The sequence below is a fragment of the Cyrtonyx montezumae genome, unplaced genomic scaffold (genome assembly GCF_038088225.1).
Source record: "Cyrtonyx montezumae isolate F1298 unplaced genomic scaffold, pur_monq_1.0 scaffold_7, whole genome shotgun sequence".
Taxonomy (NCBI): domain Eukaryota; kingdom Metazoa; phylum Chordata; class Aves; order Galliformes; family Odontophoridae; genus Cyrtonyx; species Cyrtonyx montezumae.
In genome coordinates this window covers 26,397,756-26,417,557 of record NW_027072078.1, presented here as the reverse complement: position 1 = coordinate 26,417,557, position 19,802 = coordinate 26,397,756, and the positions used below count along the sequence as shown (strand labels likewise).

The following is a 19,802-nucleotide window of genomic DNA, read 5'->3' as shown; positions in this document are numbered from 1 at the left end:
GAGAAATGTGCCAGAGAACAGTGGGATTCACAGAGATGCTTTAGGGCGAGTTGAGTGAAGAATCCTTACAATGCGTTCAAGTTTGCCCTGCATTTCGGCTGATGACAAGCTATCTGTTCCAAATGAAAAGAATGAATTCCCTTTTGTAAAATTGCCAAGCTCTTCAGTGAGATATCTCACTGATGTCAGCACTACCAAAAGCATGACAAGAGCTCAGGATTCGTAGTTTGTTTCACATGCATTTTAAGGCCAGATTCTTTCATCTGGGTATCCAAAAATGTGGGAAAGGGTGGTAAAAATGTATCCCTTCTAGGAAGCAGGTTTGAATCTCACTGCTGAGAAAAATCCTTCACTGTTTGCACTTTGAAATGATGGAAGGTGCTGTCTTTTCTCCAAAGCTCTAGTTAGAATGGAGAAGCTGTACTTCTCTATGTATGCAAAATGTGAGAACTCTTAGTATAGCAATGCACATCCTTATATCTGAATTCTCTCCTGTCTGTTCTCCCTGCTCTGTCCAAAGTACTGGGAAGAAACTTGCCCTCTCTCCCACATTCATAACATGGAGAAAGCCCTAGTGCTAGAGATCAGACTTCAACCACAGGCTTGTCTAACCCCAGTAGCAATTCTGACACTCTGAGTTTGAAGAGTGTATGATTTACTGGGAAAAGAAACACTTGAAAAAATCCCAATTTTGTTCTAAAGATTTACATATTTATTTATTTATCACAATTATAATGAATATCATTGGTCAAAACAGTTATCAGTATCTATGGATATCGATTATCTACTAAATTCAGCCTCCAGAGTAAGCTGCTTGCAATCCATTTAACATATGCACAAATAGAGGAGATCCATGTTAGAGGAGATCCATGTTAACTGATTGGCAGTGTGGTGTGATGAGCACAAATTGAGCTTCAGGGCTGAAGTCTTCAGTTTATCATTGATTCCATTTCTAACTTTGTGCCTGTATTATCACTAATAATACTGAGAGACCTGAAGTAGAAGACATCCAAGTTGCTCCTAAAGAACAGACTGTTCTCAAAATGTTAATTTTTTCCTCTATTGTCAAAATTAGCTCTCTCAATTAAGCAATTCCATTAGTTGAAACATCTCTCTAGGGAGATTTTTGCAGCATTTTTCTGCTCCAAATCCAAATCATCCTGATGTGGGACTGAGCTAATGATTCACAGCAGACACTGTATCAGATTAAAGTGAACTTCTGTTGCCACAGCCATATTAGATGAGCCAGTGAAGAGCTGAATGTATGATAGGACTTATTTAGGATAGGCAGAGCCCTCACTCTGTGGTGATAGCAGGGAATATTCATTCCTTTCATGCCATTTATTGGCTGTATCTGGGTAAACGTATCAAAGTGCTGTTCATGAACATTTTAGCTGTGTGACCCACAGTCAGGTCACAGGAATGCCCCAGCCTGCAACCATTTTTGAAAAAGGAACTCAGTCTTCATATTAGCTAAAGCTGGATACTGCGACAAAGAGTAAAATGAATAACAGTATTTAATGAGGAGAATTTGTCAAGGAGAGTAAGTGGTGTATTTGGCAGCCGTGCTGCAAACTGCTTGCGTGATTTGGGGCAAAAAGCTTAATGTTTCCATGCCTGGTATACAGCGGTATTGATATGCTTGGTGAATACTTTTGGTATCAGCAGTAAGCCAAGATCTTAAGTATACCTATATGTAAGTATATACACCTGTATATATAAGTATATATACACCTGTGTTCCATATAGGTGTGCAAGTAGTATAATATGACTTCATTAATACCTGCTGCTCTGTGTGATGCTGTGATTTCCTACTTGAGTTAGGAAAGAGAAGTTACATTCTGTGACAAAACTTAGTTCCATGCCTTCAGCAGAATCTGTGTGAGCAGAGTCTTCCAAGCAAAAACGAAAAAATTGACTTGAGAATTTGTGTAAGAATAGATTAACACTAACTCCAGTAGTCAGTGAGGATAGTGGTAGACTTATTATATTAAGGACTTGGTTCTGATTCAGCAAGGAATATAGCTGTACTAGCATTAGTTCTTTGCCCTTAAACTCTATTATAAGGAATGTAGTAGCATAATCATCAGTTAACAGTGGCACTATCAGCATTTCTGAGAGTGCCTGAGGGGTCTGGCTTGGGGCTAGCTGCTTGGTGAGTCCATCCAGTAGTGCCAGATACAGGATTCTCTATCTGGCAAAGCAAGTGCATAAACATCAATAGAAAATAAGGCAGCTCCAAAGCACTAACATGACTGCTTTTGAAACACTTTTCAGTCTCTTTTGAGGAGCATCAGATTATATCTTGTCGGAGCCATGTGATTCCCTGTTTACATCTAGTGTCCAAGAATGCAGTGAATTTCCTAACAGTGTGTGGGTGGATTTGACCTCTAATCTTTCACCTTTTAAATTCCTTTGGATTGCTGGAGGACTTTTGTCACCAGTTTTCTGTTTAAAAGGCTATTAGACTGACAGCTGAGGAAGACGTCTTACATTGTTGATTTTGTTTCTGTCGTTGTAGCTCAGTAGTGTTGTAATTCTCACTGTCAAGTCTCCCCTCCAATGCTTGGTGGCCCAGCGCTGCAGCCACATCAAAACTAAATTATGGCTGTAAGATTAGAGCATACAGAGGACAAACAGCTTATGTTGCCTTATCCATCAGTGCTGGTACACTGATCCCTTTATTCTCTGAAGGGCCATTTAGTTTCAATGTCATTTCTGCTAGGAGAAATTCCTATAGAACACTCTTCTTAAGTTTTTTTCCTCGTACTTATCTTCACTTATTCTTTCCAGTAAAGTAAAGGTAATGTCATAGAAAAGGAAATATTCTCAAGCTTCCTGCATTTTATCTGCCATTAATTACTAGGAATATCAGTGTGTCCTAAACTCACACTGCAAAGAGTTGGAATCAGCTTACAGTCACACAGGGGCAAGTCCTAAAACTCACCTTGCCCTTCAATGGACAGGTTATCAGAGCTCCCATTCAACCAATTATCAAGCCTGCTGCCAACATATAGCACATGAGTAATCCGAATAGCTTGTTGACTCAGGCACAGAGCAGATGGTTTAGAAAACGGGCTCCTGAGAATGCATTATATATTTGTTTGTTCCATTAGGCCAATGGCAGAAGGAGATGTTCTTGTGCTGAGGGCATATGCGTAGGAGTGCTGAGCTCTGGTTTCATTCCCATCCCCATTCTCCTGCATGTCCTTGGGCAAGGTCATGGCACTCCTGCATGCCTCAGTTACCCCACTGGCAAAGTGGGAAAAAACAGCACAAAAGCAGTGCTTCAGGCCACCTGTGTTCATCAGTTACTTTATCCACAGGTCTCAAAAATGCAGTGTTTAAATAACAATGAGGGCTGTGGGGAAGGGCCAATTTGTGAAGGGCAGCTCGAGTCTGCTGTATGTATTAAAGGGGAGAGGAGAATTTCAAACTCTGACAGAGCTGTAGCTGTGGAAATCCCCTGAGCTAAGGGACCTTACCCATGAGGTCCTTGGCTCCTGCTGCAGAAGCTGCTCCAGTATGAGAAAATTACATCTTCCCTTGTGTTGTTTTGTGGGAGAATGCGGGAATTTTTTCTGGTTTATGTTAAACCTATATATAAGGTTGTATAAGGTAGAAAGGGGTAACAATCTCTCTACTTAGAGCACTTCCCTCCCTTGGAAAAAAAAATCTGCAGGGCATACTTTTCCGAGCACAGCAGAGAAGTCTGCCATGACCCCAGGCTCTGTCAGCAATAATGCAGAGTTCATTTATGGCCTTTTATGGTTTCGCTTTTCTCCTGCTGATGAATTTCAAATGAAGGCTCTGCCAGTGCTGTCGGCATGGACAGTGTTCAACTGGCTTTTGCAGCATATTAAATACCTTCTCTGGCTAAACAGCTTGTGGAATGGAATTAAATTGTTTCTTTCTGTCTATTCTTTATCTGGCAGACAAATATCACAATAGCTAATAATAGTATTACACAGTAATACGATAACTAGATTTAGGAAGAAACTAAACGAATTTTGAGAACAGATAAAGAAAACTATTACAGAGACATTGCTTTGTGCTGGCTCTGTCAGTAGAAGAAAAATAAATCTTTTCAGGGACTGCAGTTATACTGTTCCACATTTCCAGAGTCTTTCTACTGCAACAGCTTAAAAGAGCAGCATAGCCCTGTGAGCTCCTAATATGCAGCAAGCCCTGGAGCCTAGCTTGGGCTCCGGCTGACCCTCACATCAAGCAGCAAGCAGTCACCATTTCCCTGCGCTCCGAATTAGATAAGGAGAACGCTGCCTTTTTTGGTCTCCTGGAGTGGAGCTTGTGCTCTGCAGGCTCTGTAAACTGAGCAGTGTTGAGAAGTCAGTGAAAATCTGGGTAGCACAGTTTCATGTTAGGTGGGTGCCCTGTATGATCTGGGGTTTGCCTCCTATGCAGGAAGGGAGAAAGTTCCTTAGGAGGAGGAATTTGGGTTTGTAAACTACTGAAAAAGACAAGGATCTTGAGCTAAATTTGGTTCTATGATAAACGTGCATACGGATGCTTTATGCTTATCAGAGTATACAAATAAAAAATAATTAATGGTTACTCCTGGGTAGATATCCCAACCTGTTTACCAAAGTATTTCTGAGAATGTGAGGAAGGAAGCAGCTGAATTCAATCTGGGACTAAGAAAGAAGTGCTTCTTTCAATCCCAGTATGGTCTTAAATGTGGCTTATACATTTCATGTGAAGCCAGCTCGTGACTTTGCCATCTGCCCTGCAGAAAGTGTGCCACAGAGAATCAAGTGGAATCTGACCTCCTCGCCTGCCCCTCCTTTCTCTGGGGCAGTGATAATTTGTATCTCCCTTGGCTGTGAAGTAGCTTCTTTTCTAATCTGTGCCTAGCTGTTCAAGCGCAAAGGGAGGAGAGCAGATGACCTCTTTCACATCACCTCCACTCTCCTCTTACTTCCTTGTGCGAAGTCTGTAGTACTCAGGGGCTGCTGCTGCTGTTTCCCCTGTGCTGTCTGTGCTAGTGACTGTATGCAGTCTCCATGCAGCTGTGCAGAACAGTCCCTAGGGCAGGCTGGAGGCCAAGTTCACTGACTGTCTCTTGCCTTTGCTTGCAGCAGGCCTTTGTGAGCCAGTTCAGGGCAACCCTGCTGGTAACCCTAAAGAGATTACCTAGAGAGCTTTGTGCCTGAGACATGTAGCTGTCCAACCTCCAGCTTACCTTGGTCTAGTACAGAACAGCAAGAATGAAACTGTTGCCTAATGAAATCTATGTAAAATTCTTGCAATATAAGCCTAAGTATGATGTATATGGGTGTAAAAGACTGCATATGATGAACAAATGGAATAGTGAAAATGGGCAGCTCAAGGACATGAATGGTGCACTAAGAAACAAAACAGAAGGACAAAATTGGGAACTGTGCTAGATTTCCACACCCTGACTCAGTCCACTGGATATTTTTATTGGAAGCAGTTAATTGTGCTGATAGATATTTCATATTCCAGAAGGGAGTGTAGTTTGGCAAAATATCCTAGCTTTCAATAGAGATAGATGAGTAAAGGGTAACCTTTAAAATCCCCATGGAATAAACTATCGAGAAACAAAACAGACACATGGAGAGACCATCTGCAAATTCTCTGAATGTGTAGAGCTGTGGAATACCGTCCAGACTGATATAAAATAATTTTTAACCATGTTAAAATGCTGTATATACATCTGTCATATTAAGAAAGAGCAAAGATTAGGATTTCTTTCTTGTTTATGATCTCCCATAGCAGCTACTACCTCTGTATGTATACACTAAGCAGATCTGCAAGCCGCAGTACATGGTAGGTTTCAAATCAAAAGTGCATCTTTCTGGCTCAAGCAAGTCCAGCCAGGGTTGAAGGTTCACTTATTTTCTTAATGGAAAAAAACTATATTAGAGAAGTAGAAATTTTCTCAAGATTAGCAGACATTAAATTAAAGTCATGTAGCATTTTCTTGACAGCTGACACCCCCTTGGCCATGAATGTTTTCTTCCCACTGCTCACATACCTAAGCCTTGCTTTAGCAAAGTGTGGTGACCAAATGTGTTGCCATTATCCAGGTGAGTTGTGGAAAGAGAAACCACCAAATAACTGTGCCTTAGGACACTGATAAGCATGCCCAGAACTTCAGCAATGTGCTGAAAGTCAGCAAAGAGACGATATTTTCTTGTCCAGCAGGGGTAGCAGGCTGTCATGCTCTGCAAATAACACATGCATTCTTTCCTCCTTCACTATAGAAATCAGTATAGAGCTCTAGTCAGAAGCTACCAAATGTATAGAACTGCATAACCTAGCCTTATCTCTTAAAACAGGGCTTAGTTTTGGAGCAAGCTACTACTTTCTTTTTTTTTCTTTCTTCAAAATAAACCCATATTGCCCACATTTCTCTGTGTGCATGGCAGATGTCAAAAAACCTGCACTACTTTGACAAATCCAAACAGATGCCTCTGGTGTATGATACACTACTGGCTTAGCTTACTCTTCAAAGTGTTTTCCCCTTGCTATCAGGAACTGCACTGTTCTGTTTGCATTTAGGATAAGTCAGCTGTTATTTATCCAAGTCCTTATATCTTCAACCTCAGATGATGCAATTGTGATTCTATAGGAGGAAAATACAACTTATAGCTGAATATTCTTCTAAACAGCTTTTTAAGAGGACATAGACAATATTGTCCCCTACAAGGTCTCCATGGATAACAATTTGTAGTGACAGTTGGCTGAAAATATATAATCCATCTGTGCCATACAAGCAGTTCTCTGGTTCCTGATGCAGTACTTAAAAAGGATGGTTAAACTGTGAATGGGAGCACCAGACTCTCACTTCTTGCCACTCTGAGGAGGCTGGGCAGGACTGTTCCAGGGAAGAGGGCTGCTTCTCTTCACATATCAGGGGACTGTTATTCTGTCCTTCTTAAAATCTGTTGGCAACCCTGCCCACAGGAAGAAACTAGTTGATCTCTGAGGTCCTTTTCAACCCAGGCCATTCTGTGGTTCTATGATTCTATGAAGTTTGTGCTTGTTAGTAGTCCCTTATATTTTGCCAGTGTGAGGCCAGTAAAAATGTGATGTCTAAGCAGGGCAATAAGCCATTCCAGAGGCAAAGGACATCTTGTCTCTTTGTTGTTTAACAAATGGTGAACAGTATAATAATGACTTTTCGTGGAATAGTGTTTTACATGTTGCCAAAATTAGTACAGGTAACCTCTGCTCTTTCCATCAGTCTCTCTTCCACCTGGGCATTGTCATGAAGAAGCCTTGATGCTCATCTCCTGTCTTACTGCCCAGTGTTTTCCCTAATTCTTATAAATTCTATGTATACATCTCATATATTTAAGCTGCGGAGGGAGGTGGAATATTCAGTGACAGCTGACAGCAGTAGACTTTTGCAGGAAATCAGTGGTCTATGGAACTCTGTAGAAAGAGGATGGCCCTGTTCCAAACAGTGAAATGATATTTAACTGTCTTGATCAGACAAGACTATCCTATTTTCCCTCTCTGTGAGCAAAACCATGGGAGCTGGAGAGGTCTTTCAGTCCAAGAACCAAAGGCACAATTGTGGCAAACTGTGGCCGCTTCTGTCTGCTCAGTGATTTTCCTAAGAATGATAATTTCAGAGATAATTGATATAGTCCACCACTGTAAAGTTTTGATCAAAGTCCACATCAATTTTCACCAGTATTTGGATGTTTTTGTTGCTGAGAAATTGGCTGTATTTTTTGGCTGTTTTGGCAACTGCCTCTCTTAAGGAAAATGTAATAATGTCCATTAATAATGTTAATGTCCATTAGCAGTTCTACCAAAAAAAAATAGGCTTGTGTTTTATCAGTCAGTGTCCACTGCAACAGCTGTTTGTAATATAACATACTTTCTATCTTTTTTTCTTCTGTCATTTTATCCCATCCCAAGACTTTTAATTCAACTGCTGTCCACTAGTTCACCCAGATCAACATCATCGTTATTTTGTAGGTTTTGCTAGATTACTTCTGGGAGGATTATTCCCAGGGAAGATATTTTGTTTCCTTTAAATCTTTCAAAGTGCTTAACTTCCATAACTCTTTTTTAATCCGTTTTTTTTAGAAGTTTTCTTTTTTTTTTTTTTTTCCTTAGAAGAAAATTCATTTCAATAACTGGTTAATGATTAAACTTTGTTTTGAAAAAGTCACATAACTTCAAGGTTTTTGTATTGTCAGATACCTACATATCTTGTTGCTCATCTGCACACAAGGTTCTAGTGATACAGGCTCTAGCCGTGCAAAGAAAGACTGTATGAGCAAGCCTTTAAGTTAGAAAAAGAAGTTTCAAGCTTCTATGTTCCACCTCCCAGCAATTTCCAAAATGTCTGTGATCTAGAAGTCTCAATAATTAAATGATGCATTCTAAGTTGAATTCCTTTCCAAAAAAAAAAAAAAAAAGCACACTGGGCTTCTAAAATCTCCTCATAGGCAAAGAATTTCAATAAATTATTGGCAGTCATCACCCTTTGAGATCTGTGAGGGCAATTTTCTTTCAGTATATGCAGCATATCAGTGACTGGTTTTAGTCTCAGTAGTTACCATAATGATAGCTTTGAAGGGAGATAGGCTTTAGCATAGGTTAGCAAAATTCCCAAGGGCTGAACAGCCCAAGTTGGATTGGCATCTGTATTTGCTAGTTCAGGTACATCTATCTGCCTGTGCTGCTGTTGTTTCCTTACTCAGTACAAACATTTGAAGCAGAGCAATGTTATGGAAGGAAAGGGGCTGTTAGCTAGGGCCAGTAATCCCCTAACAGAAGTCCTGCCTCTTACACTTATGATTGCATCTAACATGCTTTGTGTATATGTTTTTACAGATAAACCAGACCCACCTGCTGGAACACCTTGTGCATCAGACATACGGAGCTCCTCCCTCACTCTTTCATGGTACGGCTCCTCTTACGATGGAGGAAGCGCAGTGCAGTCCTACACTGTGGAGATCTGGAACTCAGTGGATAACAAATGGACAGACCTCACTACCTGCCGCAGCACGTCCTTCAATGTGCAGGACCTGCAGGCTGACCGGGAGTACAAATTCCGTGTGCGAGCTGCTAACGTCTACGGCATCAGTGAGCCCAGTCAAGAATCTGAGGCGGTAAAAGTTGGAGAGAAACAAGAAGGTTAGTTAAGAGAATTTTGCTTTGTGAAAAAGGAGATTTGCTTGCTGCTAGCCAAGCACCGAATACACAACAGAAATTGAGTGTCTTGTATGTAGGTGTAGAAATGCCAGCATGGTAAAGCACCTCTGTTCTGTTGCTCCTACTACTCTTGATTTTGTGAATTCAAGACTTGCATCCTACTCAACCCATTGAATTTGCAACATTGTATGCGTGCCAAAAATATTTTTTATTCCTGATACACACACATGTTAAAGTACTGTTCAGTATCCCTTGACTATTAACTGTTTGATTATCATCTTCTCAAAGTGATAATGGGAAGTCACATTTTAGAAATTATTCTGAAATTTGTACAATTATTTCAAACACATGAAAAAAAAATCGATGTTATTTTTGACATAATAGATATTGCATGTAGATTTCTGTGCAAATCCACATCTACCTACTGCACAAGAATTACATTGATACTCCTACTGCAATGAAAATCCCAGGACTAGGCACCAAAATGATGCTTTTTTCCATATTTCTGGTCTTTGAGGAGTGGTCTGTTTGTTGTATCTCTCCTTCCTTCATTGTGTATGCAGAGCTCTAGAGTTTTGAGTGTCACAGGTAATCCTTGGGATGATATCTTCCATTGCAGTCTTTGAGTGCTGACTTGGATGAATTCTGAGAAATTACTTTCCTCTATTATAAAGGTTTAGAATCTGATGTAAATCAAGATGCAAATTCTCTTCAAAGAGGGAAAAATACCATTAAGAGTAGCAATAAAATTGAAAGAAAGCAAGATAGTAGTGACTCTTCATAATAAAATTCCCTACGCTTGAATGCCCTCTTTCTTCAGTTACAGGATGAACATCTTTTATAGTTGGGGACCTGTCTTTTCCCTAGAGCAAGCTATATGTTTACAGGACCAAAGCAAACGAACTATTTTTCTTAAGACAGGCTAGTTTTTTGTGTTGTTGTTGTTGTTTTCAACATAGATTTAATACAGAGAGTCTGTAGAGTGTAAAAATTATTGTATATTTTTAACAGCATAATGTTACTTTGGGTGAGATGGAATTGCATTTTGTTTGCAAGAGGGTGGGTTGTCTTTGTGCTCTCAATTCCAGGGCTTCTTGATTTCTGTCTTGATGCCACAGTTAGTGTGAAGAAAGAACAAGTCATATAGAGCATGATTTTTCAAGTGCATGAGTATAGCTTTAATTAGAGGCAGTGGAAAATGCATGTGTTCTGCAACTCTGAAAGTCAGAGCATTAAACTGTCATCTATGTAAACACTTAGCTGAGTAACAGGGGATTTTCCATTACTGTCAGAAAGAGTGATTAGTAGTTTTCACACTGAGGTGGCCGGTACATATCAGCAATCCCAACAAAATCCTAGTGAAGAAAGGTGTGGGTAACTCTTCACTGTTAATTTCAAGAAAGCAACTTTGAAATAAAGTTGTAAGTCAGAACATATTAAAGTTCTCAGACATTGCCATGCCTGAGGAGAACTTGGTACCATTGACTCACTTCTGGGAAAGTTTCTAGCACAGCTATTCAGAGCTTACCAGGCTCAGATATATTCCATTTATATAATTTAAGCTTCCACTGGTGTACCAAAATGTTTCCAGTTCATGTCTTCAATATCGTGTTGCTTCAGAACAGGGAATTCACTTCTTTGTCTAATCACTATTTGGCAGACACTTACAGCTGGCAGCAAGGTTGGGATCAGCTCCCTTATGCAGCCCTTAAAAGGGGAGGAAAATATGATGTGCTCTCTGCAAGTGTGCTTTCTAGCTGAGGAAGATCTGAGGACAGCTATCCGTGCATGGGGAGGGCTCTGCTTCCCTCCCTGCTCTTCTGGTAAATGACTGCAAAGCAGCAACTCTGTGCTGGGACATACAAGGGTTGCAAATCCTGCAAAAAGAGAGGAGGGCTTTAGGAACAGATGATAGACCTGACTGACATTGCCACCAAAGTACAGATGCAGCTTTATGTGTTGGATATATGATGCCCATATCAGACCAGTTATCTGTGCTCCCTTTACCTTTTCTTTCTGTTGCTTTCTCGTCATCTACTGCTCCTAGCTCTATACTCTAAAGTTCACAATGGCATCCAGAGTGTCACATTAATGTTTCATAACATAACTTGGTTGACATAGTGGGGATAAATCACTTGGTTGGGCTTGCACTCTACAGTGAAAAACTGCAGCTTAGTCAGCAACAGGGAGAGTAGTTCAGGTTTCTGGAACTGTCTTTGCAGTTGCTCAAACTGCTGGTCATAGCCACAGGTCTTAGGAGCAAGTCCAAGCACTGTAAGTAATGTATAATGACATTCCAGCAATGGCCTTATACATGCAGGCACCATAAGGGATAACACAAAAACCTACTGACAGTTTAAGTGCATGAGAATTAAAAAATAAAACTGGGACACTCTGGCCAACTTTCACTGTCTTGTGTCACTGAGCTTGCTAACATCTCTGCCTGCCTTTGAGTACTGCAGAACGGAGTCTCCATTTGGACATCATCAATTTCAAAGTTCAGTCATGCTCAGGAAGGTGCACACTCTCCAAATTTTCTAGTTGTCTCAAGTCTGAAAAATGTGTCTGCATGCTGTGCAGGAAATTGTTTTATGTATGAACGTGCTTTCCTCTTGGTTTTGCAATGACAAAACTGCTTTGAAAAGCCAGAAGAGGATTTGTCATCAAATAAGAAGTGTAGTTATTGATTTTAATATATTTAATTTATTTTCTACTTCACTAAGGCATTCCTAAAGCAGTTTGTTAGATGACTTTGAATTGATTCAGTATGCTCATGTTTCTTGTAGGGAGGTAAAACAGCCAAGCACTGCAAAACACGTGAACTTCATTTATCAAGAAGCAGTGACTAGATTCAGACTACTTAACTAATGAAAGTGAAGAAGTGGTGAAGAGACTTTCATTATAAAATTAATCCACAAATTCCCTGACTGTCTGAGACACTTAGCCATAGAGTCTACTAACTGGTAGACGGTGTTACTGTGAATAATTTGGCGGTTATTTTTAAGTACCATATCCTATTTAATGAGTTATTCATTTCTTTATTCTCTTCATAGAAGAACTTAAAGAGGAGGAAGCAGAGCTATCTGATGATGGTAAGAATTGCATATTTTAATCAGAACAAATGAAAAAGTGTAATTTTAATTCATGCTTTATGGAGGATTTAACCATGATCCTTAATTCTTATTTGTAGAAGGGAAAGAAACAGAGGTCAACTATCGGACAGTTACTATCAACACTGAACAAAAAGTTTCAGATGTCTATAACATTGAAGAAAGACTGGGATCGTAAGTACTTCATTGTGTCTTTAAAGACACCATGTTTTCCAAGCTACCAGGCAAATGTAAAGTTCAGGCACTCTCACTCTGATGGTCTTGCACTCCTAGCATTCCAGCAGGGCTCCTCTGTTGCTGTAAAAATAGATTCTAATATATGTCAGCCTCCAACACATAAAGACCCTTTATTCCTATTAATCAATATTTTTAAATAGACATTACATGCATTTCTGGCAAGTAAAATTGAGCCCACATGAGAATAAAATGAGAGGATTCGTTCATTGTTCAGTGCTCTGAAATCTAGATGAAAAAAGAACATGCTGTGCACTTACATTTCCATTATACCCATTAGTGGTAACAAGATTATCGTGCCCTCAGGCTAGGATCTCTGCTGACAGTGGTCATAATCCCAAGAGCATTAATAGAATTGCTCAGAGAAGGTCAGTGATTAGCCTGGCTGTGTTTCTCAGTGCTCAAACTCGTGGTTATGTGAATTGCATGCCATGGTAATCTTTGAGCAATTTGTGCTCAAAAATTGGTGGTGCTGAAGGTGTATGCTTCACTTAACAGATCTGTCACTTCTAATTGTTAAGTATATCACACAGTGCAATTGTACTTACACAACAAGGAGAATTAAAAGTACTGGAGACTCTTACATTCAAATTCTAATTTCACCTGCATCTTGAAATTTCGTGTAGTTGCAAGGACGTTTCCTCTCTGCTGCCCTACAGAGGTGTATGACCTATAGAAAAAGGTGTGCAGAAAAACTAGAGTTGCATGAATAAAGCCTGGTTTTAGGCATCCATTTTTTGAATCCTGTGGTATAAAAGAAGCTAGTTGTATAAGTGGAATCTCTCTAAATAAGGTACTTGTCAAAATTTCTTGTAGATTTTTTTCATAAATCAGTATGGAAGAGTACTTGATATGGCAGTATTTTTCATTTCAGACAGATGTGGTTGCAGTGGAATCTTTTGTAAAATGGAATAGGTCATGGTGGACAATACACTGTGAAAACGTTTTATGGAATTACGTGTATGTTTTCAGGGGGAAGTTTGGACAAGTCTTTAGGCTTGTTGAAAAGAAGACTGGAAAAGTGTGGGCAGGAAAGTTTTTCAAAGCTTATTCTGCAAAGGAAAAAGAAAACATAAGGGATGAAATCAGCATCATGAACTGTCTACATCACCCAAAGCTCGTGCAGTGTGTAGATGCCTTTGAAGAAAAAGCCAACATCGTTATGGTCTTGGAAATGTAAGTATAAAGCAGATCATACAACAAAGTTAATAGCATTGAAATTAATATGCAGACAAAAGTAGCAACATATCTAGACATGGGTGATCAGAAGTGAGTTTTCAGACCTCATGAATTTTTCTGATCATTTATCTATATCATTTGAACTGTGTAAGCAACTCTACAAAAACAATGATTGTGCATTGCAGCCTTTAGTTTGTTTTCAGATCAGTGTGTGTGCGGTGCTTTTCTGCAGCTCACTCTTCTATTGCCAACTTGGGAGAGGAGAGAATAAAAGGAAGAAAAGTTAACTGTAATTTAGTCTTGCAATGAGAACCAAAAAGTGCTTAAGAAATAGAAAAAATATTTTTCTTTAGGCAGTTCTAAACAAGTACTGAAGAAACTAGTGTCAAATTTTACTTAATCTGACCAGTTGTCTCTTGCAAATAAATGAATATTAGTGCATAATACACTGTACAGGGGAAAAATACGCTTGAGAATGCAAATTTCAAAGCTATATTCTAATGAAATAGTTGAATCTATATGACAAATTCACCTAGGCAAATTTATAGTACCAAGAGGCATTGGGAGTATTTTAGTTCTCATCAAGGACAATATCCAGTTATAAGATTTTTAAGAGATGTTAAGGGACTTGTCTGATGTGTTTTTCCTGCAACAGCATAATTACTGATTGTAAAACATTTATTTGTAGTAACAGAGTAGCACATAAAAAATGCCCACAGATAAGCGCAGTGCTGTAGAGTTTCTCAGTTAACTGGAACTTAGTGATCTGAGGACAGCAGACACTTTTTATCTTCAGGAACAGAGAAAGCTGAGATGTTCATGCACCAGAATTCATTATAAGAATCTGCACAGCGTGGGGAGGAAAGCAATGGTCAGATTTCAGAAACACAAAGAGCGAGCGTGCATGACCATCGTGATGTTTGCGTCATGCACAACACACCTGCTTCATGTGAACCCCATACTTGTGGCAGTAGCAGCTGGAAAGAAAATGAAATCATGACCTGCATTGATGTGTTCTTCCAAGAAGTTACATCAGCCACTGTGCTGCTTCCACAAGCAGACAGCTGCACATCCATGTGCTGTCTGCTGCAAGGAGAAGCAGGTTTCTTGCTGGCTGGGACTGCTGAGCAAGATATAAATTGTCAGAAGCAAAGGAGACATTATCTACATTTTGCTTCCATTTTGGCTCTTGCCTTGATTATGTGAAAGCTGCTATTGCACTGGCATATTTAAGAGGCTGAAAGTCCATATACAACCTTGGTCCTTATGTGCAAGACAGTGCTTTTATTTTTAGATTCAGCAGTAGAACAACTTGATGATGGTAAGAGTAGGGAGCCCTACTTAGATTGGAATCGGGAGCTGGCAGGCCTAATGGAAAACAAGGAAATGTACAAAGAGGTTTGAATTGCATATGGCTTTACACTCCATTAGTTCCCATCTCGCAGCAAAAGGGGGTTATTTAAAAAAAATGCAAACCAATTTAGGGTAGTTTTGCTGACCAGTCTAATTAAGATGAGATTTTAGTTTGGGTGGCTACAGTGGAAGTTTGAAGCCCTCACGTGGAAATTTCCATAGTGTTACATTTATAATAAATTTAGATTTTTTTGATCTCTCATTTAAAATCAAATATTACAGCAAATGAAATCCATCGTTCTTCCCTGAAAACCCTCCTATCTTCTGTCTGTTGGAAGTCATGCACAATCTCAGGCATTTCCTCTTCATATATAAAAAAGCACCACTTCTAAAATAAGTATCTCAGTGGAAAAAGAACATAAAAAACCAGCAGCATGAGGTGAAGAGTATTCAGCACTGGGAGCTGAGTGTCTTCAAGTGCCTTTTTTGCATACTTCAGTTAGTTTATTTTGACAAAGATAACAATAAGGTCATCGTGTTGAAAATTAAAATAATTAAAGCAAAATTGTAGCCATAGCCTTTGTGTGCCTCCATTCTCTTGGTGTGGTTTAAGTTGGCACAAAGTTGTTGGTCCAAAGGGAGATTTATTAAAATGTAGTGAGTATTTTCCCAGGCAGCTCCAACATAGATTCTTCTCACTGTTCCTCCATGACAGAATCTTATAATAAAACACTTCTAAATATGTATTCTGTGCCTCTGTAGAGAAGAGTATTTTCCTCACACCGACCTGACCAGACACTTAGATACCGATGCAGCTGTGACTGTGGGAAGAAATCTACTTCTTCTGCTGTGTGTGTGCGGGACCTCATCTGCTTTGGTTCAGCTCAGCTTCCTAACCCACAGAAAGTCAAACTGAATTTCTCTCAGGACATAAATGGAAAAACATATATTCTGTTCATGCAGTTGAAGTTTAATCTAATGACATTACCAGAGTGTCTAGAGGTTCTAAAGGAAAAGCAACGTGCAGATGCATTAACAGTAACTCTTTTCCAAATACTGTGATAAAAGCGGCACTTGAAGCAATGGCACAACTTCTGGAAAATTTCCACTTCAGAGATCTGAAAAATATGACAGCTTTCTGTTAAAAATGAGTCATTACTATTCGTGTTAACAGTCAAAAAGGAATCTTTACTTTTCTATTGTCAGGACAGTTATCATTTGGAATTGTGGAGTGCTCCAGTTATCTATATTTACAAGCAGATATTTTCATAAACACCTCCACGGGGGTTACTCTCTTACTGGAGTACCAAAATAGTTGATCCCAGGCTTGCTGGAGCTGCAGTCATATTACTGGCTTTATGTTACAGATGTGCTACAATCCAGCGTAACCCTGAGTTAGTGAAGCATATACATATTTCCATATTAGTAGGAAACTGCAGCAGCATTTCTGATTATATATCTTCTAAAATATGATAGCCAAAATAACACGTGTCCAGAACTCCAGATGTTTCAATTTCAGGATATATTTCAGTTTAGGACATAAGTATGTATCTGACAATTTGCAGGCACTGCAAAGCCATTTTTGACTTGTGTGTTCTGTTTCTGTAACTGAAATGTGGAATTACATTTGGCAATAAGCACGAATGCTGCAAAATATTAAGCCATATAAAGACCATGGAATGCTTCAACTAGAACAGATTTCTAATAGCAAGGCTGCTCTGCAGCACTTGCTCCCGCCTGTATGGGTCATTTATCTTCATAGAAAAAAAGGGTTTCCCATCTTTGGACATGAGCAGATGAACCAGTTGAGTGATAACTCAGAATTAAAAAAAAAAAAAAAAAAGAAAAAGCCTTTGCATTTTGTTTCACTAAATCTAGGTGAAATGTGCCGCTCCAGTTCCACAGAGTTCCAAGTTTCTACCCTGTGAATGTGAAGGCCACTTATTTAACCTCTTAAATGAGCATTAAATTGGAATTGATTTACAAGGAGTGTTATGATGGCTCAGCTGGAAATACCTCCACTGAAAGAGTCGTGGGATACATCCTTGCTGTGTCACAGTTAAGGGGAAATTCCCACTGAGTTCACATGGGTCAAAGATTTACCCTTACAGCTTTACATTCCAGTTAACCATATCATTTGAATTCTTCCTTCTTCAGACATTCTTTGGCACCCTCAGTCTCTCTTCTTCCCAAATGCCTTTTTGCCAATCACTAGAAGTTTTGTTTTCCTTTACTGCAACCCATCCTATACCTTAAGGTCACACTCTTGAGCCATACATTTTTCTCCTTCTATACAATACTTTATTTCTAAAAAATATTATCTACCCTTGTGTAGAAATGGAGCATAGGTGGAATGGGAGCAATGAGAGCATAAGTTTGGAGGCTGGGATGGTATTGCAGACATGTCACTTGGGTGGCAACCACTTTGCACACACCTTAGGGCTTGGTGCAAGTGGCTGCATGCTAGAGGCAAGATGTAAACATAGCTATCTCCCCACTGTCTGGGATCATAACATAACAGGCTGTTTCACAGTCCTGACCTGGGAAAAAAAGACTTCAGAATGGAAAAATCTCCTGATTTATGCTTTACACAAGAGGTGCGTCTTCCTATGTGACCCTTGTGTCTGCAGATAATGACATGAAAAAAAAAAATGGATTGCATCCTGAAGGAACTACTGTAAACTTGAATTATTTCAATTTGTGTGAAGGAAATAGTTTGGTTACTCACAAAATGAAAATGCCTCTTTTTTTTTCTGTCTTTCTTAGGGTTTCTGGAGGAGAACTCTTTGAACGAATCATTGATGAAGACTTTGAACTGACAGAGAGAGAATGCATTAAATATATGAGACAGATTTCAGAAGGAGTTGAGTACATCCATAAGCAGGGTATTGTCCACTTGGATTTGAAGCCAGAAAATATTATGTGTGTCAACAAGACTGGTACAAGCATCAAACTCATTGACTTCGGACTTGCAAGAAGATTAGGTAATAACTTTTGTCTACTTCAGTATGGCATGGGGAAAAGGACAGGAAAAACAGTAAATGATACTTACTATTATATTCTTCTGTGTAAAAGAGTAAATAGATATTTTTCATATGGATAAGTATGGTTTTAGGAAAAAATATAGAAGTGGAAAATAAGACATTCCAGAGAGAGACTGGAGCACTTCATCTTCAAGAGGAGTTGGTAGTGTAGTGTTTACAAAGCAGCTGTTTGTTTCTGTGGACAAGAGTATAAGCGTAGGTTACATGATGAAATACAAAGTAGTACTGACATGACAAATATTTACATTTACTCAAGGAAACTGTAAAACGGTAACTTTCTAACTCTAAGTAATAGAATGAAACCTAAATCCACATAAATACTACAGATGCTTGAGGCTGAACAGCAGAGTTTAAGGTGATTTTCTCAAAGACTTTAAAATGTGGATAGCTGCCTTCAATTAACAGTAATGGTGAAGTGCAACAAATTCCCATCCCAACCAGCAGCACGTTTTTGTTCATGTTAATATGTGAGGAGTTTCATAAAAAGCTGTTTATGTTGCGCTTGAAATGATTAATAAAATAGCACTACTTAAAAATAACACAGCAGAATTGAAAGAAAAAAAAAGTCTCATTTGACAATCCTCTTCTTAAGCTGTTTTTAGCACCTTCTTATCGTTCATTCTGGAGTAAGTTTTCCAACACTATCTGCAATTTGAAAGCGTAAGATCTCATCAGTGTCACCTCAGCTCTAGAAAGCAGCCCTCTTGTTGTGTTAATGTCATCGATGCCAAAATCACATACCAATCTTTTTTAATCTTGTACTTTCATAGGAGAAAAAAATACATAATTCCGAGAAGTAAGAGAAGCTAAAATACTTGATGATCTTAGAGGTCTTTTCCAACCTTGGTGATTCTAAGAACCCTTCACTGAGATTTGTCACTCATTTGCCATTCATTTGATTCAGACAATTCATAGGAATTGCTGCTCTCTGGATGAGGAGTCTTATTCCCTCTTTCCCTCTTTAATCAAAACTATATTTAGTGCTTACTATAAAATAGAACAATTATTATTGTAACAATAGAGTCTGAAATTACAGCCTTCTGGTTTCTGTTGTCTGCCTACCTGCTTCTCATCCCAGTTCTTCTGACAGTTAAGTAATGCACTACTGCATGCCCAAGAACATATTTTTACTAAAACAAACCAAAAATGGGGTTTTGAGTGAACACAAGAGACAAATCTACTCATAGGACTTTTAGCTGATGGAACTCCAAAAGGCCATTACGTGAATCTCAGTCACACGGACACTGTGAGTTCAGACATAGGTGTTTATTCCATTCATTAAGCTAGAGCAGTGCCACTTCTGCTCCTTCACCAGTGTAGAGCTCATGGTTTTGTGGGAGCACAAGCTGGGCTTTGCTCTTGTTGAGGAAGCAGGAGAACTGTTACCCAAGTTTCAGTGGTAAGGGTTTTGTTATAAGATGTGTGAAAGATTTCATCGGTGGATATTCCAGCTGTTAGCCTTTAAAACTATACTTACAGTACTGCTGAAGTGAGCAGATTTCATCAACAAGAGACATGCATGTAACCACAGAAGGAGTTTTTATAGAATTTTCTTCAGCTTCTTTAATAACGTGAAGCCACAGATAAACTCACATCTAGCAAGAGGAAGATCCTTCACTTGTTTTCCTTCAAGCTTTGTGATTTTGGAATTGACAGTTCAGACCACTTTGGTCTGGTGGACGTGGGGTTAGCAGCCCTCATACTCCAGCCATGACCCTGAGGC

The 19,802-nt window shown here is 39.2% G+C and overlaps 1 protein-coding gene across 1 annotated transcript in view; it reads left to right on the top strand.

Annotated features, from left to right (window-relative positions):
- Positions 1 to 19,802, top strand: part of MYLK (myosin light chain kinase) — a 98,137-nt gene that overhangs the window by 62,448 nt on the left and 15,887 nt on the right. The window contains exons 15-19 of the mRNA XM_065751179.1: positions 8,839 to 9,141; positions 12,213 to 12,251; positions 12,350 to 12,443; positions 13,476 to 13,679; positions 17,802 to 18,019. Coding sequence (XP_065607251.1) covers positions 8,839 to 9,141; positions 12,213 to 12,251; positions 12,350 to 12,443; positions 13,476 to 13,679; positions 17,802 to 18,019 — 858 coding nt within the window. The remainder of the gene's footprint in view (positions 1 to 8,838; positions 9,142 to 12,212; positions 12,252 to 12,349; positions 12,444 to 13,475; positions 13,680 to 17,801; positions 18,020 to 19,802) is intronic.